At 40.4% G+C, this 27613-nt stretch overlaps 1 protein-coding gene across 1 annotated transcript in view; it reads left to right on the forward strand.

Annotated features, from left to right (window-relative positions):
* TBC1D8 (TBC1 domain family member 8) overlaps window positions 1–27613 on the forward strand; it is a 49205-nt gene that overhangs the window by 6717 nt on the left and 14875 nt on the right. Inside the window, exons 2-8 of the mRNA XM_064710631.1 lie at window positions 7136–7246; window positions 11654–11772; window positions 13122–13350; window positions 17014–17254; window positions 24590–24797; window positions 25966–26160; window positions 27388–27570. Coding sequence (XP_064566701.1) covers window positions 7136–7246; window positions 11654–11772; window positions 13122–13350; window positions 17014–17254; window positions 24590–24797; window positions 25966–26160; window positions 27388–27570 — 1286 coding nt within the window. The remainder of the gene's footprint in view (window positions 1–7135; window positions 7247–11653; window positions 11773–13121; window positions 13351–17013; window positions 17255–24589; window positions 24798–25965; window positions 26161–27387; window positions 27571–27613) is intronic.

Genomic DNA, 27613 nt, shown 5'->3' on the forward strand with positions numbered 1-27613 from the left:
TGAGCCCTTATCATTTCAGAGGAAACAGAGCCTTCCTACAGCCGTTGCAGGAGTTCTCCTTCATCCTTTTTCTTATGTACTTACCCAAATAAGTTTTGCAACTCCTTTTTTCTGGTGGTAGAAGTGTAATGAATACTTCTGAATGGGCACTGTAGTGGATCAAAACCAGTTTATACAATTTTGCAGAATTCAACAAAGACAGTGTGGTTGCATTAAGCTGTTGTTATTAGCAGCTTTGCATAACTGATGGTGCATGGCCTGAGTGAAATCAACAACCCACTAAACATCTGAGTTCTGAACTTTTAGAGAAATCAAATGATATGAAAGATCTAGAGATGTCCCCAATCATTTATACTGGGGGCCACCACTGGCCAGCAGTAGCTTCATGGCCACTGCCCTGGGCTGTACCCTACCTTGGTGCAGCTCAAAAGCTTCCACCTTTGCCTGGGATGCCCAGGGCTGGCACTCCCTGGGTGAGGATAGAGGCTGCAGTGTTCCTCACTGCATCTCAGCCCTGGGTCCTGCCTTGGGCCACCCTTGGGGTCATGGTCACAAGTTAGGGCTCCTGCATGGTGGGTGGTTGAGGCCTGATGAGAACCAGCTTCATGGTCCTGCCATCCCTCTCTCAGCAAGGACATTGGTCCTAGGGAGAGCTTCTGAGATGCCTTGCAGAGCCAGGCAAGCAGTCTGTGCTATTTGGTGCCGTCCCAGGAGTGCCCTTTGGCCAGGCTGAGCTTATCCTGGTTAGTGTGAAAAGCAGCTTTCTGTTCCAGCTGGAGCCCAGGATGGCAGGGGTAGGGAATGGGTACATCCATGTGTCCCTCCCTGTGTTCTGCCTGGAGGTGGGCTGTTCCTTCAGGCAGTTTGCTTGCCTCCCCTAGCATGGCTAATTGCTGCCCACCACGGTTCTTCTGAGACACTAATTGTTTGTAAATCATTGCAGGATGGAGGAAGCTATGTGGAGAAGTGTAATTAGGATTCAGGGTATGAAGTGCTTCTCTGCCTCAAAAAGCCAATATTAATTCTGCTTTATTGATGCTGTTCAATTTCACTGTCCTTAAAAAAATCCCCACCTTTATTTTTATGATCATGTGAATTGTTTGATTTTTTTCTTTTCTCCCAAATCATATGCCTAAACAGCTTAGAGTGATTCTTGCAGCTATTAACTCTCCTTGTAAAACTGCAGCCACTGGGAAGCAGCCTGTTCCTTCCACTTCCTGGAAGAGCTTTCTCCTTTCCAGTAAGAGTACAGCTTTTTTCAGACAACTGGGCTTATTTTAATTTCTTCCCCCTGCTTTCTCTGGTGGAGCAGATGTAGCAAGCAGCAGTGAGCTCCCAAGGATGAATTTGAAGGCATGCTTTTTCCTTCATGGTTTTGCACTGGAGCAATGCTGCTCTGTGACTGTAATTGTAAATACCCCAATTTGCTGGTTTTGTCTTACAAAAATAACCTAGTCTGACTGAAAAAAGAGGGTATGAGTACTTAAAGCATGGCTTTGGCATGATATGAGTGAGCGTAGCCACCAAGTGCTCTTTTTCATGTCCCTGCAGATCAGTCACTGCAGTCCCTAGAGACCATGTGGTGCCATAATTTTCTTGACTTTGGAAGTGCCAGGTTCCTGCAGCTGAGAGAAACCTCAGCCTTGGAGTCCCTGAACATCTTGGCAATCTGGATTGGGTCCTTGTGTGGTGGTGGTCCTGTGCCTGTTTTCTTGGAAGGGCTGGATGTGGCAAGTACTCTTCAGTCAGGCATTGTTGCACATCTGTCTCAGGTGCAGTAGAAATCTCAAGTTATTTTTTTTTTCCAAAGTAGTCTTAGGAGAAGAGGAAGGACAGTTTTCTCTCTGCTTCAAACTTCTGCAGCAGTCACTTTGTTTGTACAGTGACTAAAGGTGTTCCCCACTATGCTGGAAATGCAGGCTGGACTCTGTCTTCTCTGTCACCCTTTTCATTTTGTAGAGAGGATGTAAGTGCTTGATTTGGGAAGTTCATGGCTGTGTGGGAACAGGTGCCTCTGTGCATCTGACCCTCTGTTCCCCAGATTTTAAAAGTGCTATCAGAATTTCTTACTGACCAATTGCAGATACCACATGTAATTGCTTCTTGGAACTATATTGGCTTTCATTCCCCACTTTGTAATGGATGGATGAGTTCATGTTAATCAAAAGATCCTGGCTGTGGTGACTAAGTGTCTTACTTAAAAACCAAGAAGAACTGAAAGGGTAACAATGCTGAGTGTTGTAACACCGAAGGCTTCCTTGTCACTTAGATTTTAATCTCCTTTTTTATCTTCTCCCTGTTCTTCTTCTTCCCCCAGTGCCCCCCTTCACTCCCCCCCCCCCCGCCCCCACAAAAAAAAAAAAAAAAAGCAGTTTTGGTCTTTTCCCTTTTTGTTTTATTTTTTTGGGAGGGTTTTATTAACTTGTTAGTCCTGGACTCCCAAGTCCCTCTGCCTTGCAGCATGGTTTAACTGCTGAAGTGGCCACCCCATTTTTGAGAAGTTCTCAAAAATTTCCCTTTAAGACCTTTCATATATGATGGAGGTAGGTAGAAATCATCTTGCTGTATGTAGAGGGTATCTTGGACTGCCTCTTGAATATTGTCTTAAAAGGTGGAAATAGCAGATAGTTTTTCAGTTTGAGTTTCTAGTTTGAGTTCAGCTTTACTCACCCTCTGGCCCATGTCTTGGAAGTTTAAAATGATTTAAAAAATCCCATATAGATGATTAACAGTGATTGGGGAAAGGAGCCTGCATTCTTTAGTTTGAAAGATATGGAACATTTAGTAGAAGTTGGTGTAAAGTTAACTTAATGTAAACATGTTCCTTTTACTAGATTAGTTGTGAACATGACACAAGAGACATTGTAATGCAATCTTTTATCTTTAAATGGGAGGAGAAACCATATCTTTAAAGATGAAGAGTAGTTCACTTTTGATAGTTCATTTGAGAACCTGATCCTTATAGAAATATCCTTGATTAATTTTTTGTATGTGTGTGAAGAAATGCTCAGCAAATTCATAGTGCATGATGTCCTGTTTGTGTTCTGTGTAGTTACAGGTTGACCTCTGTAAAGCAGAGACAGTACCTACCTGTTGTAGAATTTGAAATTGTTTCATGCTAATTTTAAACTTAAATTTATTTCTTCTATTGTATCCAAAGTATGCCCATACATTTGATACAAACAGATGTATTTTACTTGAAGGTGTTTTCTTTACTCAAGCAACCAAATATGCATGAAAGTAGATGTTTCAGTGAAATAAAAACTACCAAATAAAGCATGGGATTTCTAGTGAGTTTTTCAGATATGTTTTATAAATATGCTTTTGAAAAATATAGATAGATGTTGCCTCTATCTGAAATCCAGCTTCCAGCTAAAGTGTTTAGATTTATTGAGAAGCATATGACTTCAGTAGAAAAGTGTCTTTCCACTTCTCTTTCTTCTCCATATGTGTCAAAAGTATGCATATTACACCAGACATCTGCCTATGAATTTTAGCCTAAAAATATTCCTTCTGCATGAAGAAACTTGCACCTTTTGAGGAACCTGCAATGTTCTGTCAGTGGTCTTTTGTGAGAGGCTTTGTAAACCAATGTCTGCAGCTTTCCATAGTACAGTTACTGTATGGTAAATTGCTTTTCCTGAAATATTTCTGTGTCTTGGGAGGTCAGTAAATGGACAAGAAGCTGGTGAAATGGCTCATTAAAGGGGAAGAGCTACTCTGAATTTTAAGTTCCTCCCAAAAATCTTGTCTCATATAGGGTGGAAAAAAAAAAGGGAGTTTTGGGAAGAAAACCAGGGTAGCAGTTCTCTTTCCCTCTTCTGCTTCTGTTTCCTTTTCATTTTTTGCAGTTTTGAATTATAAATGGTTTCACTTTCATCTATGATGTGGAAGAGGTCTGCATCACCCTGACTGAAGGCAAGCTGATACATCAAAATGTGAGCCAGAGGCTCTTAATGTGATTTATCTTGCTAGCCAGATACCCTTCTGTTTTTTAAACAGATTCTCTTTTATAAGAGACCCTTCCATGGAACCAGCTGTTTGGACACGGTATGAGGAAGGTGTTTGCTCGCGAGCTGGGTATTTTTCATAGCATAAGTTTCAACATCAGTATACTGTTGTTTGTTTCTTCACTCAGGAATCTTTAGGTTGGTTGTTTTTCAATGTTATGATGCAAAAGTTACCCCAAATGAATTATGAGGCAACTTACCCCGGAAAAAAAATTTGCCTCTAGTTTTTGTAATTTTCTTGCTACCACAGTTTCAACTAAATTATCATGTTGGCCAGGGTGTGTATATTAATGTTAAATCCTTTTCATGCTTTTGCAAATGCACTCTTAGTAATCTCTTTTCTCTGTTCTCTATCTCTGTCAGTCTCTCAGCCAAAAAACAAAGGAGCTCCAAACATGGGGATGGCACCTACTCTTTGTGCTTGCTCAACTTTAGCAGTTTTCTAAAGTGCTCTTATTTTCCTTTGCTCCCCTTGTGACCCCACTGCAGCCCCTCCTGGCAGAGGTGGGACAGGACAGGACTCCCTGTGGATGGCTTGGGATTTGTGTATGGGGTTGCTGTTCCCTTGCAAAGCACTCCTGGAGGGGCCAGGCCACCTGGGCTTTATTCTGCCACGTATCCTGATGGCCACGCTCTTTTTCTTCTCTTTGTGTCTCAGTTCTGGCTCCTCTTTGTCATCCTGAGTTAATATTTTAGCTATAGGTAGTTTCGAAAAGGGAGGTGATTATTTCTTTGTACAGTTGAAGGAGGAATGGGTTTCTTTTTAATAGTTTGTAAGCAAAATGGAAATTGTAAGCAGAAGTAAACAGTGAGAAGAGGAATTGGGTTTTCTGGTCTGTTGTTCAGGAAGAGAAAAAGGAATTAATTTTGCACAGGCTAAGAATTAGTAAGGCAAAACTTTGCAGCTACTTCTGTGCTGTCATGTGTTTTTTTCATGGTTCTGAAAGGAAAAAAAGATATTTCACAAATCAGATTTTCATTAAGCATTCTCTAGGGATTTTGGTAGCACTTGCTGTTAGTTCACTTTTTTCTATGACTTTAGTGAAATGAAAAAGAATCTTTCTCCTAGCCTATCATCAGTTCTGAAATTTGGAAGTTAAACTCTATTTCTGTTCTCTGCATCATTAAATGCTCTCTTACTGGCTTTAATCCAATGTTTTGAAGATTGCACACTAAAGTTTTCTGCATACTGTTTTCTGTGAGCACAGCTAATTTGGTACCTTTTATACTAGGATGAGTTTTTATGCTTTTTTCTTGTAGTTATAGGAGAGCATGTAGCAATTTCAGATATTATACATGTCATCAGTCTGCAAATTCAGATCTCCATTTTAAATAATATCTGGTCACATACTTAAGTGAGAAGCAAACTGCTGTTGAACAGTGTTTCACTGTACAGTTTTAAGACATATTGCATCCAACTTCTGCTTGGCTTTGAAAGCATTATTGATGTTTTATGTGTGTGCAAGGAGGAAGTATTTAATGTAATTTTCTTTGCTCTCAGGTTATTGATGCTGTTCCATGTGAGCTTCTTACAGCTCGTGGACCCGAAAATGGTTCAAATGCTGTTTGGTTGTGTATTACTCAAATTAATTAGCTGTCATTTGTTATCCAAGTGAGAAGGCAATTAGGACTTTGTAGGTCTCTATTATTTCCATTAATCACTTGGGTGATGGACTGGAGAATGCCATATTTAAAACAGCATGTGGTGCCAAGGGCTGGCAGACCTTTTGGAGATGGAGATTAGTTCCTTTTGTGTTGGGTTAATGGTGAAGAAACAAAAAATACTACAGGTTTAGAAAGTTACAAAGCGAAAAAAAGTATTACGGAAAACTTCCTAGATACTGTAGGGATAAAACAAACATGCTAAAGCTGTTCCTCACTCTCTGCCATCCCTCTCCTTAGGAGATTGTGTCTCTGCAGAATGCATGGGAAAATTGAGTATAAAGCTGCCCTGAATTGCTATTTGTAGGCACCATAAACCAATTCTGAGTTACATTAATATGCCAGCTTGCATATGCAAATCATGACATTCAGATAACTTTTTCATGGATAGCTTGGTTTTACCTGCTCAGGGGAATGGGTAGCAAGAAACTCCAGGAACTCCAGGTGTCCTCCAGACTGGAAAGTCATTTTGGGGTCAGCAATTGCTGCAGCTCTTCAAAATGAATTTGTCTGTACTGAAATCAAGTGGTGATTTGCAGTGGAATACTTCTGCAAACTTTCTTGGATACAGTGGTAGGGATGCAAGATACAGGAGGTGATCTTCCCTTCTGCCAGTGGCTGAGATTTCAGTAGCAGTGAGCATCAAGTCCAGTTGAGTGTCATTCTTGAAGATAAGCTGGAGAGATTCCAGTGTAAGTTCAAGAGTAGTGAGCTGTTTGAAAAACATGACCCAAAAGGAATAGATGAGGTGATTTGGATTTCTTTAGAAATAGAGAAATCATTAAAGGATGGGAAACCATGATAATTTTTCATTATGTTGAACTTTAGTATCATAAGTGTCTGTGGCCAATTTAATCTGCATGTTCCAGGGAGCAAGATAAATTTCCAGCAAGAAAGTTTAGGACTGTGGTATTGACTTGTTTGTTTAGGGTAGGGTTGTTTGTTAGGGTTTTTGTTTGGTTGTGTTTTGTGTTTTGTTTGGTTGGTTTTTGTCATTTTTGTTTGTTTGGTTGGTTTGGTTTTTATGTCTGTTTTATTTTTGGTAAAAATATTTAATAAAAATAGTGGAAGAGGCTACCTGGAGAAATTGTTGCATCTTGATTGTGGTGGGTTTTGAAGAACAGGTTAGACAAACACCACTTACAGCATAGGTGTATTTATCCAGCTTCAGAGCTGGAACAGTAACTTGGTAAGATGCCCTCAGGTCTTTCCACTTCAGTTCTGTGGTTATATTCATATATGAGGCAAAACCAGAAATGCAGAAGATTCTATATGCTTTTGATCTTCTAATCTGGTTTGCCTTTTGCCTTCTGAGCACCTGTAAATTAGAAGATAAAACTGGGGAAGAATCATTATTGTTACATTCTGTATTTTAGTTTTATGGCTGTAACTGTGAAACAGCTTGCAGGCTACAGAAGTGAGAACTGGCATTAATCCTCTTTTTCCCCCTTTTTTCTTGGCAGGTCGCTTGGTTGGTGCCCTGGACGCCGTGTTAGACTCCAATGCCCGCGTTGCTCCATTTCGAATTTTACTCCAAGTTCCAGGCTCTCAGGTTTACTCTGCCATTGCATGTGGTGAGTTATTGAATGGATCAGAAGTTTACTGGGCCATAGCTATTGGTGAGTCACAGACGGAAAACCCCAAACTGATTCTGAGCATGGTCAGTGTCTGCATGTCCAGGAAACTCAAGGTAACCCCAGCTAGCTGTGTGTGTGTGTGTGGAAAGCTTGTTTAACAACCAAATTAACCTCTGGTTAAAATGACTGAAAAAGCGTTGCCTAGGAACATTAAGTTTCAATGGAAAACTTGTTTAGCTGAGAGTGGTTTGCTGCTTTCATTTTCTCTGCTGCAAAGTAGTGTGGTTCTGTTCCTATGCATATCTTTTCCTACAGTAGTGATCATCCCTTACAGCAAGAAGCTACTTAGTCTAGGCTTTCACCAGCCTAGTCCTTCACTTGCTTACTGTGAAATGTCTTCACACACTTTGCTATAATGAAATATAACCGGAACATTTGGGAGATTTAGGAGGTGAAGTTGTTGGAGAGGGAGAGAATGTCAAATTCCTGATCTGTTATGCACTAATCCCTTTTGCAATGTTTCTGCAGCTTCTGAAAGTCAAGCTCATCTTCAGGAACATGCTATTAACATGAGTTGCAACCTTGCCATGACCCAGTAAAAGTAATCTGAAGTTCCATTCATCCCACTGTTGCTTGGCCAGTGTGTAGGGCTGTTCTTTTCTCTTCTGCTCCCATCTCAAAAATCCTAGCACTGAAATTTACAGCAGTTTTATTTTGGGAATGGTTCAAAGCTGTGACTGGGGAGCATTAGGAAGCATCTCTTTAATGAGAGGATGGCCAGATGCTGGAACAGGATTCCTTCTGAGAGGTGGCTGATGTCCCACCAGATCTGCCAGTGTTTAAGAGGCATTTGGACAATGTCCTTAATAACTTTGGCTTTTGGTCTGTCCTGAAGTGGTCAGGCAGTTGGACTAGATGACTCCCAGGATTTCAAAGAAAACAAGAAGAGCTTCTTGAAATGCATCAATAACAAAAGGAAAACAAAGAATAATGTGGGCCTGTTACTAAATGAACAGATTGCCCAAAGTGGTTGTGGAGTGTACCTTCCTGGGGACTTCCAAGAGCCATTTGGACACAATCTTGTGCAATGTGTTCTGGGATAACCTTGCTTGACCAGGGAGGTTGAACCTCATGACCCATTGAGGTCCTTTCCAAACTTTCCCATTCTGTAATTGCTGTAGATCCCTTCCAAGTGACAATATGCTATCCTATTCTGTTCTTTCTTATACAGATCAAGCCATGAAATAGGTAATGTAAATGTTGATATGTCATTGATACTGTTTGACATAGTAGTCCCTTAAGTGGAAGAGTCATAAGTTTATATATTCACCCTAACCCTTTCCTCTCTACATGCTCACCCAGCAATTTTTCCTTGGTTCAGCAGAGATCCCTCTGCATGTTCCCCATTAATACTGGGAATTTTTCCCTGGGCCAGATGTGTGTGTGAAGAAGCTTGCATAAAGTCCATTTGGGCTATTTTTGTTTTGGCTAGGTTTTCTTTGTTTTGCAATTGCTCTGTGCTTTCTATCCCTCCTCCCCTCCTTTTTATATTTAAGTAATGCCCTCTCATGGAGAAATTTAAGAGCTTCATGCTGTTACAGTCCTGTGATGAAACCAGGTAGCTTTCACTGGAAAAGCTTTCATGGCTTCTTGATTATTTGAACATATGCAATGCTACTTTCTAGGGCTGATCCTTGCCCCACCCACACTCTTACTGCACACAGAAGTTGGTGTGATTTTTTGATTTTGGTTTTTTATTTTTTGAAGGAACTACAAATGACAAACTTGCTGTGTTGAAATGGCTAAGGATTTTGCTGAGACAAACTTACATGATTAATGTTTTCTAAAATTCTCTTTGGCTCTTCTGAATGGGTGCTCATCCCTGAGAAAATGAGATTTATACTAATAGAGCGGAAAGCAGAGGGATCTGTTTTGTGCGCTGCATGGGTAGAACATGCACAGTTGCCAGAGCTGCACAGAGCTAAAGAACCACGGAGCAGAAGCTGTTTGTGAATAATATTGCTGCTGTGAAACCCTGACATGAGTGTCCAGGGGAGAGCTGGCAATGGGAGGCAGAGGAGCATCACCCCAGCTCCTTCCTGGAAAGTTGGAGAAGGACATTCCCCACACAGGAGTGACCAGTTCCTGCTGCTGTACAGTGAGGGCAAGGAGCAGTTCCAGGAACTCCTACCAGTCTCTCCTCTGCAGTGTAACTTAATTGTGGGCAGCCATCATGTCATCAGGCAGTTAATTAAAATGACATTTTGCATTGTATGTTGGCAGCCCTCTGTTCCAGGAGCTGTAGGCTTAAATGATAATATATGCATAAGGGTCAGGTCTGTTACAGACATTTGCAAATCTCAGAGGGGTGCTAGGAAATCTGATCCCTGCACGGCTGTTCTGGCAGAGATGTTTTAATCCAGATGGTTAATCATGTTATACCAGTACAGGAAAAATAAAGTCTAACCTCACCCCTTGTGTAGAGCCACTTGAAATTTTCCTTTCAGAAGGCTCATGGGTAAAAAAGAAACTCAAGGCTCAGTCAAGCAAAGTTGGGTTTAGGAGAGGGAGAGCAAAGGATTTGGTGAGAAGTGGGTTTAAAGAAAAGATTCTGAGGAATGAGGCAGTGGTTTGCCAAAACACTTGACATGAGCAGATGAAGAAGGCGGTAAAAGGTGGAATGAAATTCTGTGAAGAACATCAGCACAAGAAGAGGAATAAAGAATGGAAATAAGAGATTGACAGTGCATGGGTCAAATCACAGAACAACTTTAAACTATGAAATAGAGATTATAAATAAAGAAGGGACTCAAAAAATTGAGTTGGCTTGACCAAATGAAAGGGCCAAAACGATCTTTTGGTATTTGAGCAGAAACCCTGGGGGCAGGCAGGAGATGCTGCAGGAGTCCCTGTGGAGTGTAGCTGCTGCCTGGGCTCAGAGCAGTCCCAGCAGTGGGGATGCTACTGTGAAAGGGATCTTGCTCTCAGCTTGTTTCACAAGAGGCAGCCTGACAGCTTGCCCATACACTTGGTATCTTGTAGGTTACTCAGAAATAAAAAGTCAACTCAGTATTTGCTTTGTGCAGCCATTTCAATATAAAATTACTCTTATTTCTGGTGTTCTTAAGCATTTATATAATTTGTTTTCTTGACCTAAAGGGCTTTTAAGTGTCTCTAATTGTATGATTTTTTAATTTAAATTTAACCTTGATTAATGATATTTAAGAAGTTCCATTACAAGACCTTCCTGTCAGGGAAGTTAAAGCATGGAAGTTTTCCCTGCCAGCTGGCATTCTGCATGGAAAACAGAGCAGAGGGAAATGGAAAATCCTCACCTAAATTTATCATTTTTTGTTGTTGTGAGGCAACATGATGCATCACTAATGTACACACAAAATAAATCTTGAGATAATGGGTCTTCTATTTGAGATTAATTTTATTATTATATTCATGTGTGATTTGTATTTCTCTTACATACAGCTATTTCTCTTCTTTCTTCCACAGGCAAGGCACTAGAGAAGCACCTATTACTGCCTTTACTTTTTTACCTATAATGTCTAATTACTGACCAGTAGGATTTGGAGGGCTCAGATTTTCCCTTGTTGGCCCTGTGTGGTGCTCATCTTGCTATGATTTTTCTGTCCTTGTGTCATGCAGAGATAATTCAGTTTCAAGCAGAAGGAGCCAAAGCAGATCAGTAATGAGGGAAATATTATTTCTGGAGTTAGTGTGAACAAATTAGATTTAAAGAACCAGCAAACCCCTCAGGTGTTTAGAGAAAGAAGCTTTAAAGATTTGAAAAGCTGTATTAGTCAGAGATTTCTGTTTGCTTTATTTCTTCCCCAAACTGTAGAAATGTGCTCTTGTAGAACCTTTAGGTGCTGCTGAACCAAACTCTTTTTTAGGTACTTTATTTATTGTGGAGGGGCTTGTATGCCTCTCAAAGGGTGTGCATGTGTTTGTGTGTGGGTGTGTGTGTGCATGTGTGTATTGAGGGAGGGAGAGAGGAAGATCAGGGACTTTTGGGAACAGGGCATAAAGCAAGTGGCCACTTAGAGAATGTCATGTTGGAATAAGCAGCAGTCTGGCAGCTCAGGATGAAGTTTTGATGTCTTTTGTGCTTTGACTTTTAATGCAGCATTTGCTGGCTGAGAGCATTCAAGAAGATAAAACTGAAAGCCCTAAAACTAATTCTCTAAAACAATGAGGTTTTTGTTTTTCTCTAACTATGCTGCTATGAATGAGACCTTTTTGACCTGTTTGCTACTAAGAATTCTGAGGTTGAAAGTTCAGTTTCTCCTAATGAATTTATGAAATAGTGCATTTTATGACTTTTTTCCTCCCTTCCTTTCAATTTTATATTGCAGGATTAGTTTCAATATACTATTTATTTTGCTTTCCTAGGTGCCACTGCAGAGGAAATAAACCAGCACTGGGAATGGCTGGAACAAAACTTGCTCCATACTTTGTCTGTGTTTGACAATAAAGAAGATATTGTTAGTTTTGTCAAAGGGAAAGTCAAGGTAAGGAAATTGTCTCACTTGCACCCTCCCCTGTCCAATTACATGTGGTTTATTAGAAGAATGTCATGAAGTTGTTGTCACTCATGCTTGGTTTTGACCATATAAACATGACTTGTTTTCTATGTGGCTCTTGCACCTGATGTGGTCAGCACATGACGCTGCTGGCTCACCACAGGGTTGGAGAAATGAGCATCCTTTTGGAAGGTTAAAGAATTTTAAAAGTAAAGAAATTTTGTGACCATAAATCAGATTAAGAAAAAACAATGGCATGTGGGGAGTAACTTAGAAAGCCTGGAGTCCTGAGCTCTGCTTTTAATGAAATACAAACTCTAAGAGGAGGTTGGTGATGTCTGGGTGGGAGCGTGGGTTCCCTGGTGGCTGCTGTACCTCAGGTCCTGCTAGAAGCTTTTTCTTGCTAAGAGTTTTAATGGGATGCTCTTCCCTCCATAGCCTCTTTTTAAGTTTGGAAGTTTTGTAGGAACATAATGTATTTGGTGAATTTCAGCCTTGCTGCTGTGAGCTCTCTGGGCTCTGAATCTGGGGAAGAAGAGGACAAAACCAAAACATCACTGTACAAATCGTAGTTTTTATCCTGCTTTCTTTAAAAAAAGGCATATTGTCTTAAGTGCACTGAAACACCAAATACAATTAATCTCTCTTGATAACACAGTGACAGCCTGTTACCTAGCAGAATACATATCTAAAATTCTTCAGGTTTCATTAGTTAATGTTAAATCCAGGTTTTGGACCCTTGCACCTGCTGAAGACTTTTAGCATGTTAGGATTGTTTGGTAGTTACAAACTGCAGCACGTGCTGTAACATATGGATTATTTGTCTGCATGGTGCAATGTATACTTAACTCCTTTGTTGTAACACCACTATTAAAAGTCTGAAATCTTAATTACATTTATGTAGATGTTCCTGTGACAGTGCTGTAATAGTTCCAAGCATGTGTCAAGTTATTGACACATCTGACTGCTTTGCTTCTTCATAGGTAAATAGTACTGGTCAGTAGCCACAACTGTTACTCTATTTTTACTCTGTGTATACAAAATAAGAGCAGTCATAAGCCATAGTGAAAGTGCACAGACACAGTTCTGCCAGACTTGTTGAAAAAACTATGAATAAGGTAAAGAAGGCCCCAGAAGTCTTGCTTTGGAAGCATTCAAAATGTGTGAGAGATGCAAGCGCCAGAGAAATTTCTCCATTTGTGAAAACTGCAAATTGACTGGAATTTCTGGGTGAGAAAGTGTTGCATTATTAGAATTTGAATGGGCAGCTTGTAGCAGCTTGCCTGAGTGAGAGTGCCATAGCTTTATGCTGACATATGGTCTTGTTCTGGGCTCAGGCACTGATTGCAGAGGAAACGAGCAGCAAACTCGCTGAGCAGGAGGAGGACCCCGAGAAGTTCCGAGAAGCCCTGGTGAAATTTGAATCCAGATTTAATTTTCCTGAAGCAGAGAAGTTGATCACCTATTATTCCTGTTGCTGTTGGAAAGGAAAAGTTCCTCGGCAAGGCTGGCTTTATTTGAGCATCAATCATCTCTGTTTTTATTCCTTCTTCCTGGGCAAAGAATGTAAGTGTAAATGCATAAGGAATCTTATGCTGGGGAGAGATATAAATACATTTAAAAGCAAGAATAGCCAGGGTTCTTATGAAAAGCCTAGCTGACCTCTGAAGTTTAGTTTTTGAGTTTTTAGTTATTAGGTGAAAAATCCTGATTAATTAAATTTTCACTTCAGCCTTTGTGTTTTAATATGAATCCAGTAATTAAAATAACACTGCAAGAGCACACAGACATAGTTTTTACCTGGTTTTTCTTTTTGCCATGGTGAAGCAACCTTAAGATGTAGCAGACCTCCTACTAGTTCTAAAATGAGGAGTTTTAGTGCTGAAAATGGTGAGTAAGGATGGGTCCCTCCCACAGGCAGGGAGGCAGAGTCACCAGATTGCAGCAGGGTGGTAGGGGAAGGGCTCCTGGGGCCAGGGGGGCCTGAGTCAGGCTGCCTGCCTGAAGAAATCCCAGGACAAATAGAAGGAATGTGCCCTGGAGAACCAGGTGAAAATTCAGGAGCTTTTAAGGAAAAACAACAGCAATTTAGGGATTTGTTTGTGTTTCTGAATAGCAGAGCAGTAAGGTCACAAGAGGCATATCCTGAGGCTTTTTGGCCCTTCAGATGGTTCAGCAAGTTCTAAGGATTTCGTTGGGGTGTTCTTCTACAGAGAAAGAACCGTGAGAATGGAAAGCCTGACAGAAGAGATATTAGAAAGTAAAAATAAAAGTAACAGATGTAAGATGTAATAATGAATATAGCCATTTAAACTCTGCAGCATTTCTCTGTTTAGTAAAATTGTGCATAAACCTCTAGCCTTTTAAGGCCTGTTTATCCTGCTGGAACTTAAACAAAGTCAGCAATAGAAACCTATACTACTGTAAATATAGCAATGTTTGTCAGATCAGTTAGGAAAACTTTGCCATATTCTAACTGGATTTAATATTGAGACATAGCTGTAGATTTAGAAATGAAGTTCATCTTAAGAAAGATAGTAACTTGTAATTTCTAAGACTGGAAACATACAAAGACATTCTTAGAGCTGGAGGTCCTTTCTTCCCTTAGATTATTTCAAGTTACTTATTTTGTCATATCACTAAAGATGGGAGAATTATATTTGAATATATTTGAAGTGCAGCTAAGTTTGGGAGAATTATATTTGAAATGCAGCTAAGTTTGTTATTCACTATGAAAACAAAAGTTGAGTTATGCTGGGAAGAACATAATGGAATTTCTTCATGTATGTGAGTTCTTGTTTAATCCCCTTGTTTTCTGGTTAGTATTAAATTTTTTGTCAATCATTTCTTCTTATTATCATTGCAGGTTTTCTCTTATTAAATCTGAGATAGCCAGTGTGCTAGAGCACACAAAGCAGAAATTATACTTATTAATGATAGATAACAGTAGAAGGAGGAGGGAGAGCGAAAAACCCTTTATATGGTTCCAAAAATTTTGTTTATGCAATACCACAGATTGTTAAATGATAATGGAAATAAAATATCATGTTGTATTGTTTAAGAAGAGATTTATTCTCATATATTTAATAATATTCATTATGAAAATCACACAAAACAAACAAACAATTATGCGTTTGCAACTTTTTATTTTGACCATGGAAAGTGCACCGTTCGTTCATCAGTGCAGTCAGTCACATTGTCTTCCCATTTGCATGGAAATGTGAGAAAACCCCCTGAATTTTCTTTTGGTTAAACAAACTTCCCTAGCTCCGTGGGAAGCAGCATGTATATGCTGAAATGATTCCCACTTCCTTGATTGTGATAAAGCAGATTACTTCTGTTTCTAGGCTAGTGTTTTGTCATGTTTATGAAATATTTGTATTACAGGGAATAATCCAGATTTAATACAGTTCTGGTTGTTACTGTTTGAGAAGCTGATGCTGATTACATGCAGAACAAGTGATTCATTGCCTTTGTCTTTTTCAGGCAGCAATCGCAAATGAAATCTGGTTAAATCTGGTCTTGAAAATATTGCTAAGAAATCACATTTATTGTGTTCTTCAATACTACACAGAAAAAAACCCTCAATATATGAGGTGCAATAAAATTAGTTCTCAATTGTGTTCTACCTCTATAAAAATCCCCCCAAATCATAGACTGAAATCTATTTATAGGCAGAGTGTTAGTCTTCTGCTTCTGGCAAGTCTTTTCCGTTCTTTTGTTTCATTTTGTGTTGAAGTGACCTGGAATGTGATATTAGAACCTGTTTTCAACTTCTCATAAAATTAATTTACGATTTGTGTGAATATAAACTCCATGGAAAATTTTTTTCCAGGACAAGTCCCCTTTTATCTAAACTTCCAAGTGTTTGTAGGATTTCAGAGGTTTAGATCATCAGATAGCTTGGAAGGGTGTGCCACGGTTTCTTCACATTTTTAATTAAATTTGTGTTTTTCTGAAACTTCGAAGACTTTGTACCTTTTATCAGTGGCTTGAGTCCTGTACAGGCTGTTGTGCTTTTTCTGTAACCAGCACTGTAGAGCCTGTGTGACTCTGACCTGCCTGAACAGCAGTGCTGTTGCTACAGCATTATTTAATCTTTCTTCCCTTGGCTGGGCTGGTACAGTTAATTTTATGATCATTTGCAACAGTCTCTGCATGTTGATGCAGCTGTGCTTTATTTAAGTAAGAAAAAATGCAATCTGTAAATAATCTTGACAGCTGTGGTTCATGTAGTACAGAAAACTTGCTGAGGGTAGCTCCTTAGGTAATGAATGATCTTTGATAAGTGTCATATATATATGACAATGTTTGTTATTACTGCCTTTTTATTGCTTTATTGGCATCAGGAGACCAGCTAGGGATGTTAAGGGGTGTAGTCTTAATGTTATTGGCACAGAGAAATCTGGGAAGCTTCCAACAGTTGTTAAGAAGAAATTGAATCTGTTTTAAAGTCCTTTCCAGCCTAATTTCTACCCAGAGATTCCTGTGAGAGGCGAGTAACATCCTGCAGTAGTTATCTAAAGTAAGCTGATTCTGTTTGCCACTTGTATTTATATGATTCAACAGCTTTAAGTATAGAGAACAGTGTCCTACACTTCTTGTTCTCTATAAACAAGCCTGACTGTAGTTAATGTTTAGGGCAAGATGTGCCCTGTGCATCTTTTCGGTAAAAAGTAACCAAATGGAAAGATCGCAGAGGCTAGGCAGCTTTTTAAATGTCTTGTTTATAGTTGTAATTACACTTTATAGCAGTCTCCAAAAAAGCTTTCTTTTGGAGGGGAGTTAGCTTTATTTTAAAACCTAAAGTAACTGTGCATGTAATTGGTTCTCCACCTGCCTAGTGTTTTGTTCCAGGAGATAACAAAGCTTTTCCCTCTTATCTCTGTATTCTGGAGATGTTTCTTTTGGTGGTAAGGAAGCAGGCTGCAGGAATGACTTGTAAGGAATTAGGAGCACAGGGTATGGCAGATGATCTGCAAAGGCACCACTCCCCAGTCTAGCATTTCTTGTGAAGACAGTTAAAATTTTGAGGGAGAGATTCTGAAAAAGGAGTGGATGAAATTGAATGCAGAGTCATAACAGACATTTCAGCATGTGCTTGGTCTTGCCCATAAAAATTTCTCTCTCCTCTTTGGTTTGCTTTTCATTCTGAATTTGATTGTTTCCCAAATCTGAAAGATGGAAGCAAAGTTTCCAACCCACTTTTGCTCTTCTCTTGGATTGCAGTGAAACTTATCATTCCTTGGGTTGAGGTCCAGAAGCTGGAAAGAACCTCCAATGTCTTCATGACGGACACAGTCCGTGTCACCACGGCAAACAAGGAGCGCGACTTCTCCACCTTCCTCAATATCGCTGAGGCTTTCAGGATCATGGAGCAGCTGGCAGATGTGACACTCCGAAGGCTACTGGATAATGAAATCTTTGAACTGGATCCAGGCCTGCAGGATCCTACTCAGATTACCAAGAGGTAAAAAGCTAAACTGTCTTGTGAGCTATAGTGGGCTTCATGGTTTGGTGTGTTAGCTGGGTAAGATTTCAAAGCTTTGTTTGATTGGATGCAAAAGAGACTTCATAGTGTGTTATTGGTGTATCCAAAAGGTGCATTTTAACTTTATGCAAGATACATTTTTTGACGTTTTATTCTTCCCTTAAACAGCACAAAGTTTCAAAAATGCCGCTCCCATAGAAGGGAAGATTGCAGCAAAGGATATTTGCCATCTTCCCTGAAGAGCAGCATTATTTTGCTTAAATTTTTGGTAATATGTAGGCTTTCCTAGTGCCTTCAGTTCTCTGGAATTACTGCTTTTGATCACATATGAAACATGGAATTCCCTCTAGTGTGATTGCCATAGCCAATTTAGTGAGCAGTTACAGGACTTAAAAAACACACAGTTGTGGTATTGCTATTGTCAGCTCTACCCCTTGCATCCCTGAAATGCATCCCTGCATTCCTCTCCCACTACAGAAATGCATCTCAGGGAAAGATTGATGGCTGTTTCTCTGCTGGTAGCACAACACACAACTCTGTGTTTTATTTGCTGCTTCAAGAAAGGGGGAGGGAAGCTGCCCTGAGGAATTTTAAGTGGGCAGGATGGAATAGCCCTAACTGGAATTTGCCTGGGGCATCAAGGTTAAGGTGGTGATTTAAAATACTTCTTTTCTGAATGGGATGTTTGTGGAGCAGTTATCTTCTCTTGAATCATGCTCTTTCCTGCTCTTCCTTCCTCTTCCTCTGCCAGGGTTTGAAGGGAATCACCGAGGTGTTGCTTCCTGACTAAAACATGAGGAATGCATGGTATCATTTCCCAAAAAGAGAAACCAGTAGCCATTTTATTGTTTCTGAGGGACATTTTTACAGTGGTGGTGGGCCTATATCTCAGCTAAACACTTCTGCGAAGTTTCATAATGGAGTTTAAAACAATAAAACGGACTTCCTCTGCAATTTCATATGTACACACAGTAAGGAAAATCAGTGACACCAGGATTTCATCATTGAAGAATTCACTTGAGGTAACACAGTGGTGAGCAGCCATAAACATCTTTGCAGGCTTCTTTAATAACCAGGGTTCCTTGGATTCAAGAGCTGCCATTGTTTTTACACTATCTGTGTAACTTGGTTTTTTTAACATTGGAGGCTTTTGGCTCAAGAGATGTGGGGATTTTTGTGCTTTAGCTAATGCAGAACATGGCTGTGGTAGGTTGTATCTCAGCCCCTTTCCATGGTTTATCATTTTAAGTTCCTCCTGCTTTTGGGCTGAAAAGTTAGATGCAAGAAGAGAAATCCAGAGGAGATGTAACAAAAACCTGGGGGGAGATATTTTTTAGCATCTACCAATTTTTGTCGTTGTCATTTCCCAAAATAGTCCTTGAATCAGGGATACCTACTGAATGGAAAGAAAATAAAATTACAGTTTTAAAGAAAAGCATAAGCTTAGTAATATACTATAAATAGGGGCTCTCAGGGAATCATCTTGTAAGTACCTTGTGGCATTTTTGAAGAGCAGTGTGCCCATTAGCGGTCAAGCAAGAGAAACCATCTCACACACTTATTCAAACTGATTCTCTCTGTCCTTCCCTCCAACTAAAGAAGAAAAAAGAAAGTAAAAGGAACACAGGGAGAAAGAAGGACAAAAATATATTTACTGGAGATTTCCCAGTCAAGAAGTTCTCTGACATGTGCTGTGGCTTGGGATGGCACAGATGATACCAAAATCCCATTTTCTCTGCATGAATTAGGTAGTGGTTGGATAAGTTGCTGTTTCTGGTGCCCTTTGTCCCACTTCAGCAACCACTTTGATGTAAGGTGATTAAGCAAGACTGTAGTTTGAATAGTGGATAAACTGGTTTTTAGTGTTAACATGTTTTGGGGGGAATGTTTTACTTTTTTGATGTATGAAGTTTTGGTTGCAGCTTTTTTTCTTGAAGCCATTTTAGTACTACAAGAACAATTACTTTCCTCTCAACACATTTCTTCTAATTGTCATTGTTAGTCCTTGTACATGATTTGGAAGCAAATAATAATCTATGAAAATGAAAGCATACATATATATCATTTTAACTATTCCAGCTCTGACAAATCAATGAAGTTGTAGGTGTCTTGTGTTTGCTAGACTTTCTTTTGTGAGAGGCTTGTTTCAATATATTTATTTTTATAAAAATACATTTTCAGTGCTGTCACGATCTGTTTATTCTACAGTCTGAAAACCATAAACCTTTGCCATTCCTGAGGCTCTTGGAGTCATCTTACTGAGCAGTGGAGGGATGGGACTCAGAGGGGCCGTGGGATTAGGCCCACAGCCTGTGACATAAATTATATCATGGCCAGAGTCAAATAAGTCAGTATGCAATTTTTTTGTGCTGTTTAATGAAATTATTATGCACAGAACAATGAATTATGAAGGGATTAATGGCAATGGAGGTAATTGCCATAAAAAGCAAAATAAAGCTGATGTGTTTGGTACCTACAATTGCCATTTCTTGTAGGCATATGTGTGTGCCATAGAATTTTACTGGAACACATATGGTAACTAATTTTTCTTTTTTTTTTTTTTAAAAGGCTGCAGCAGTTTCTGGTATAGGTTTCTTGTACTTCTAATTTCCATCTCTTTCAGGATGTAAAAGTACCCATTTCATTTCTCAAATGTAGTGAGAAATTCTCCAGAGCAGAACCCACAATTTCAAAGCTTTAGTGCTGGTATAAGTAAGGTTTCAACAGTGTGATATGTTTTCCCAGGCTCTAACCACATCAGGTTTTTTTCTTCATGTTTAACTGTGAGTTACCAATGAGAATGACTTTGCTTCATGTGAAGGCAAAGAAGGTTGTTAACAGTGATCTAAGCTCAATGGAAACTGTTTGAAGTATCCTGAGTCATACATGTCACTTCAATCTGCATTTATTCCTTCAGAGACAGAATCTGAGAATGCTTTAAACCTTGAGCAACAAGTAGAATGTGACTAGAAAAAAGTTCCTTTTATTGCATCTCTGTAGCAAAAGGTAGGGTTTGGGTTATCTCATCGTGATTGCCTAATGTGTTTTTTAGGTTTTGCAGTAATGAGCATATCGGGATCCATACCAGTACTTCACTGTTCTGTCACTTAGAAGTCTGAGGTCTAACTTGAATCTGCCACACTTTTTGGGCTCTGTCACTTTTTGTTCTACTCAGTACTATTGAAGAGACCAGAAGTGCTCACTTTCTTAAGAGCACTTTGTGCTCACTTAGAGCAATCATTTGTGTGTTTGGGGGTTGATGAGTATCTTCTTTCTTTTTTTTTTTTTTTTTTAAAGCTGCACTGCCCTACTTCCACCAGGGTTTTCTTATCAGTAGATTTTAGCACTTCTGGTCACTCTTCCCTGGACATTGATCACTGATGCCGTGTGGGGGCAGGTGCATGGTGGTGGGGTACAGAATTTCCCCAGTAACCTTGCCAGTTCTGGGGCTGCCATGCTGCATCTTGGCGGCCATGAACTTCTGCAGCCCAGCCAGTGTTCCTCTTCCTCCTGTGAGCATGAGGCTCTTGGCTTTTGTTCAGCGTGTGTTCCTTTGTAACCCCCAGGGATGGCTCCTGGTGGAGTTCATCTCCGTGCTGCATTTGTGAAGCTTATGGTGTACAGCTGAAAATATTTGTAATTTTTTTTTCCACAACATCCCTTAAATTTATGACTATAAATCTGAATTTGGTCCTGTTGTTATGTGCATTAGCCTCTACCAGCCTTGCATCAAGTGCAGGTTTAGTGACAAGCTCTTAATCCATAATACAGGTTGCTAATGAAGACATTGAACAGAAGCTAATCTAGGACAGATTCCCAAGGGGTCCTCTTGATACAACCTTCTAATTTATTAGGAAGCCCTGAAGGGCTGTGTTTTGAGGTACTCTTTTGCAGCTGTCTTGGTCCAACAGTTTACCAGTTTTAGTTTAATTAGTTCCATGAGAGGTTATATCAAGGCTTTCATAAATTTTGGCTAAAACATTCATCGCAACTCCTTCATCTACAAGTCTAATGTTCCTGCTGTGTAAGGGAATGATGTTCAGTTTACATGTGTCCTGACAAGTCCATGTTGGCCCTTCTCAGATAACATCTCCTGACTTGCTTATAAGAAGCCTTTCTTCCCACATAAATTTAGCAGTTCTTTTAAAAAACAAGACATATATTGTTGGATGTGTTATTTCCAAAGTATCTTACTTTCTGGAGTCTCAATAGTAAGAGGAATGTAGTAATCTGTCTCTTGAAGCAAGAGGTCAGCAAGGCTGTTTAGATTTTAGACAGGCTACAAGTGACTCAGCAGAGCTAAAATCCTGCCAAGTTGGCTTCTGCTGGATTTAAAGCACAGAAAAACATTTGACAGTGAGAACAGCATTTTAAGCATCCTGATGCTTTTAGGCATTTTGTTAGACTTGTGTGTGTTATTTCCTTTAATTTAAAGCTCTTGGAAGGTAATGTGGGGGTCATGCATAAGGAGTTATTGCAGTTCAGGCTTGCCTTTCACTTTGAAGTGCTGGAGTTGGAGGCAGTCCATGATCCCATAACACACTGGTTGGGAGCTGCCCTCAGAAGGAATTGCTGAGTTTTTTGAAAAGTAGGGAACAAGGCAGTTGCATCTTGTTGCCTTTTATTCTTCTGATGCTTGTGTAAATACTCAGTAAACATTATTTTAACATAATGATAGCTTTCCTTTTTTTATTTAAGTACCACTGCAGTATCCTGCATTTGCTTAAAAACCAAACTGACTTGGAAATAGTTAAGCAAGAGTAGAAATTTTAGAACAGGTGGGGGTGCAAGTAGAAAGATTGCATTTCTGTTTGGTGTTGGAGGTCTTGTGAAACTCTAAATGGAAGCTGTGGGACTTGGTGATGTGGCCCATCTTTGTTGTATTATATTTAAAAAATTGCCTGTCTTGTTTTAGGAGCTAAATTTGTTTGTGGGGTTTTTTACAGTTGTAGGGTTGGGGGTTTTTTTAACCAACTCTAATTTTGTTTGGCTGTGTTTATGAAGGGAGACCTTTAAGCCCTAGAATTTGCTTGCTTAACAGGAAATATATTCTTGGTATTCAACTTTAGAATAAAACCTCTTGTTTGAGCCCACAGTGGTAGGTGCTGACAGGATCTTGTCCCTCTGCTACCATTTTTTATTGCGGGATCCCTCCCCCAAGCAGGCTGGCCCATTTCAGCACTTGTGTGTGGGGCAGCCCTGGCTGTGGTGTGTTCCCTGTGGTGTCCCTGTGTGAGTCATGGGGGGACAGGCAGTTCCAGGGATGTTGGGATTGGCAGCCTTCCACGGGTGAGTGGGGGTGGATACAGTGCTGGTGAATTTACTTGGTTTCAGATGTGACTAATGTCATTCTTCTTCAGCTTAGAATCCTGTGGTTTGTTGTCTGAAAGTCCCTGCATGTGGAGCCCACAGCCCCAGGAAATGCAGGAAAATCCTGAAAACTCAGAAACTTCAGATTTTGGAGCATAGGAAACAGTCAGCTCTTAAATAACAGACATGCATGCCTCAGTAGAGGTCCCACTCTTCTGTATAAAGCCTCTTTTCACATAAATAAGTCAAGAAATCTTCACAACCAAGTAGATGCTGGGGGGCTTTTACCTTGCAGCACAATAGCAGGAGAGCAGAGCTCTACCAGACCTGACTGCAGATGCTATCAGCAGCATTCATCTGTGCTGTGCAGAAATGGAAAATATTTTAGTGGTGAGTTAACTAGGAGGCATATCCTGATCCAGCTTTGTCACAATGGTAGATCGCTGCAGGCACTTATCAGAGTTACTCTTGCTGTGGAATTTCAGCTCAGGAGCAACCTTTTTGTCTTTCTTCAAAAAGAGGTTTCTCTTTGTTCTCTGTGAAAAAAACAGGAGTCTATTTGTCTGCTTTCTTTGGATAATATTGGATTGGATAATATTATTAAGGAAGATAATGCTTGAGAAGGAAACAGAAGCTGAACATTGGTTGAGCCCATTCTGTCTTTTCTGTTGCTTGCAGATACAGATCCTCCCTTCTCAGGTCTCTGTTCTGTATCGTCTTCCTCCCTGTTTCTTGTGGCTAAGTCTTTTTCTATGGATTAAACTAAACTAAAAAAACCAAAACACAAACAAATAATTTATTTACTTATTGAGGCAGTGCCTTCATTTATCTCAACATATATTTTAATAGGGGACAGGGCTGGGGCAGAGGGAAGGTGTCTGCAGAAGGAGGTCGGTGAAGGAGGGAGTGGAGGAGGGATTTACAGCACCAAGGTACCACTCCCTGTTGTGCTTCAGCCCACGCTTTAAATTCTTTCAGTGGCACAAAATCAATCTTTTTTTTTTTTTTTTCCTTTTCCCTAAGGTGAATCATGCTAGGAAAAATTTACTTGTAGTAAAGAAAATAATAGAATTTGAGGCCTAATGTTTCTGGGGCTGCTGTTGGTGAGCTAATAGCCATGGCCTGTTCATAATGTAATTGCGTAGTTCTCTAATTTACTGCAGGCTTCTTCATTAAGAAAGGAGAAGAAAAATAGGTCCCCAAAGCCAAGTCTGTATAACCATGGCTCAGTAATGAAAGTTTCATTTATTTAAACTTTTCTCTTCACTTAAATGTGGATGGGTGGCTGGAAGGAGGCCAAGTTCAAACTGAGTGTGGCTGGTGCTGTTAATCCCAGCTGAGTCTGTAAGTGACCTGAAACTGTTCTGCGTTTTGAAACTGTTCTGAGGGCTCTCTGAGGCTGATACCTCTGCAAGTTAAGGATTCCATAATGTAAATGCCACCATCATTAGCACTTCTATTACTGACCACTTTGGAAGTAGTCATTGAGCAAATGCATTACTTTTGGGCGCAGGTGCAAGTCCCTGGGGTGATGTTGGTAATGCTACTGTGAAGGGAAACAAGGAACATTAGGCTAATCTCCCTTGCTCAATATATGTTCATCAGATGAAAGATTTAGTTGTCTCCTGGGCACTGAAATTTCTAACTCTTGGAGTCTGTAAAGTCATACAGCGGCCATAGAAAATGTGTGGTTAAAAAATAATGTAAAAAAACCCCAAACCGGCAAAACAGCTGATTCAAATTAGTGTCCTTTCCCTTCCTAGGTACTATACTAGTTGCTTTTGACCTTATTGTTAAACAAGCAGTTATTGATAATGTTTTCCTTTTAACTTATTTCAAAGTTGCTTGTAGAGTGCTCTGTTCACATAGGCACTGAAGATTGCTGTGCATGTGCTTTTATTCTGTATTCCTTGCTCTTGGTGAGGCCAACAAGAAAAGTTAACCTCACACTGCATGTCCTGACTTTCAGGATCTCGTGATTCATTCTTGCTGCTTTTTCTTAAGGGATCTTGAAGCCAGAGCACAGAATGAATTCTTTCGGGCCTTCTTCAGATTGCCCAGGAAGGAGAAGCTGCACGAGGTTGTGGACTGCTCTCTCTGGACGCCCTTCAGTCGCTGTCACACAGCAGGGACAATGTATACTTCAGACAGTTACATCTGTTTTGCCAGTAAAGAAAATGGCTGCTGCACTGTGATCATCCCACTTAGAGAGGTAGAGTTTTTTGTTTGTTTAATTTTGGATCCTTATCCTTTTTCTACCCTAAGCCTCCGCTGCCACTTGACTTACCTTGACAAAGTGTTGTTTGATGAAAAAGAGCAGAATGTTTGTGTGTATCCTGCCTACAGAATGGTTGTACAGCTTGTTCTGGGACTCCTTAGGGCCTGAGCTCCTAAAAATATGGGTGATTCAAAACTATCCATAAAGTGAAGTATGGACAAGTAATGCAGCAGGACAGAACACTGCAAAAACAGAATCTGCTTGGCCCAAGACTTGGACAGGGCTCCTCTCCCAGCTCCACAAACACATACATCCAGCCTGGTCTTGATGGAGGCTGGCTTGGACCCATTCCAGCAATACAAAGGCATCCTTGCCTGGGGTCAACACAAGTGTTGAGCTCTCCCTCCATAGATAGCCTTTAACAAACCTATGGGTACTTTTCCAGGCTGTAGGGCAGAGAGAAAGAGGGGATGTTATGTATGCAGTGATGCGCCAGCAAGTTTCCATGAAATCAATAGATGAGTTTAAATGGAGGGGGAGAGCACAGGGGAAGGTGGTGGGAGTAAAACAGGAGAAGGAAACTGTCAGCTAACACCTGCCTCATCTGCTGTGGATACAAGGCTGTTATGATCTCTTAATTAAAGCTTTCCTTTCGTCCTGGACTAATAATAGAGTAACATCCAAATCATATCATAACTGTAGCAACTTACCTTTCTGTTGCAGAAACAGAAAATAATATGAGAACAGTGTTGTATACATAATGAAAATTAACAAAACAACTGTTTTTCCTCATCTTCAAAGGTGGGAAAGTAAATTTCCTCCTCCGCACCCAGAATTTGATCAAGTTGATCCTTTTATAAATAATTTTTTTTAAATCATACACTCCTTTCTTATCTTTTCCCTCAGTCTGCTGTTTAGAAGTGGGATGAAAAGTAATTTAGGAAAAAAAAAGGCATCTGGAATACTTTTTGGCATTTGGTTTGAGCTTCTAGAGAGACCATGAACTTCAGGCAGTTGGATGTATTTGATCAAGGAAAGCCGATATGAATAACCACATTTAAAGCATGCATATGAAATGCTGTGTTTTGGTACACGTAGAAGATTTGAATATGTTTTTGTGGATGTGGTGCCTAATGTGTTTTCTGTAATGTCTCTGGGAAAGGTCATCAGTATAGAGAAGATGGAGGACACAAGCCTTCTCCCTAATCCCATCATTGTTAGCATAAGGAGTAAGACAGCTTTTCAGTTCATTGAGCTGAAGGACCGAGATACTTTGGTGGAGAACCTGCTCCAGAGGTTCAAAGAGGTGAACTCCAGCAACACATTGCACTGCAACAACTTGCAAAATAACAATCAGGTACTGAGCTTTTATTTTATTAATGATTTAATATCCATTATTCCAGTGTCCTGCCTTCTTTGGGAGGCCCCCAAATTGATCTTGAGCCAATGCTTATCTGATGCCACCTTTGAAGACCTGGCTGGTGGGATAGAGGACACTCACAGCATAGTTGTGCTTGACATGCTGAGGAGAGCAGGGACTGGGATGGCAGCTGGGTTGCCCTTCACAGAGACCTCCATAGTCTGGGGGAATGGGCTATAGAGACCTCGCGAAGTTCAACAAAGCAAATGTGAAACCTGGCAAAACAAGCCCATGTGACAGGAGAGGCTGGGAACGGGCTGGTTGGAGAACAGCTGTGTGGGAAAGGAGGAGGAGTCATGAACAAGTTGAGCCTGTAAGTCAGCTGTGTACTCTTACAATGCTGAGGGACAACCCCATATCAGGTTGTACTAGCAGGATTGTAACCAGCAGGTCATGGGATGTTGCTATTCCCTTTTATTCAGCACTTATGAGCCTGATAAGGAGTACTGTGTCCAGGTTTGACTCTGCTTGATTACACATGAAAAACATTGATTATTTGGAGTAAGTCTAGTAGAGGGCTGTAAGATGGTGGGGGCTGGAGCACATGTTTTTTAAGGAGAGGTGGAGGGAGCAGGGCTTCCTCAGCCAGGCTTCTGCCAAAGAGTGGCGAGCTGGAAGATAAAGGCAAACTCTCCTTCCATATGCCAGTTGAAAGACAAGCAGCCACAGCTTCAAGGTTTAGCAAGGAAAAATCTAAATAGATAAAGAGAGATTTCCCCTCATGGTTAGGCAGGACTGGACCAGGCTGCCCGGAGCAGCAGTGCTCTCTGCTTTCTTGGAGCTACTCAACTTGACTGGGCACAGACTCCAGCAACCAGGGCTGAGGGCTGCTGCTTTGAGCAGGGCATTGAAAACAATAGTCCTCTCCAACCTAAATTGTTCTGTGATTTTGTCTTTCAAATCATAACAGTAGAAGACTGTTGGATATCTTGTCATCAAGGACACTTAGAATTGGCTAACAACTTTTGTTTTAAAGTAACAACCCTTTTCCTGACATGCAAATGAATGACAGTTTGTATAAAGTCTTGAGTAAGACCTTTCTTCCTGAAAGGTGTTAAAGGTTTTGATGCAAAAGGCAAAGGGTAACCCAGCTCTGTCTGGAGGACAGTTGAGGATGTAGTTCTTAGCCTTTCCAGTCATTACCACTTTGATTTGGCATTGCAGAACAGCCTTGCCTTTGGATCCGTGTGCACGCTGGGGGATGATGAGCCTGCGTGTCTGGGAACAGAGGCTTCACACGGGAAAGAGAGAAGTGAATGTGAAAAGGAGAACAATTACTTGCTCAATGCAGAAGCACTAAGGTCAGACTTTCATCAGTCAGGAATGCCAGGCCTTGATTTTGGAAAGGTATGTAACATTTGGGGAAAGCTGTAGGAGTTTTAGGTTTTGT

The sequence above is a fragment of the Zonotrichia leucophrys genome, chromosome 1 (genome assembly GCF_028769735.1).
Source record: "Zonotrichia leucophrys gambelii isolate GWCS_2022_RI chromosome 1, RI_Zleu_2.0, whole genome shotgun sequence".
Lineage (NCBI taxonomy): Eukaryota > Metazoa > Chordata > Aves > Passeriformes > Passerellidae > Zonotrichia > Zonotrichia leucophrys.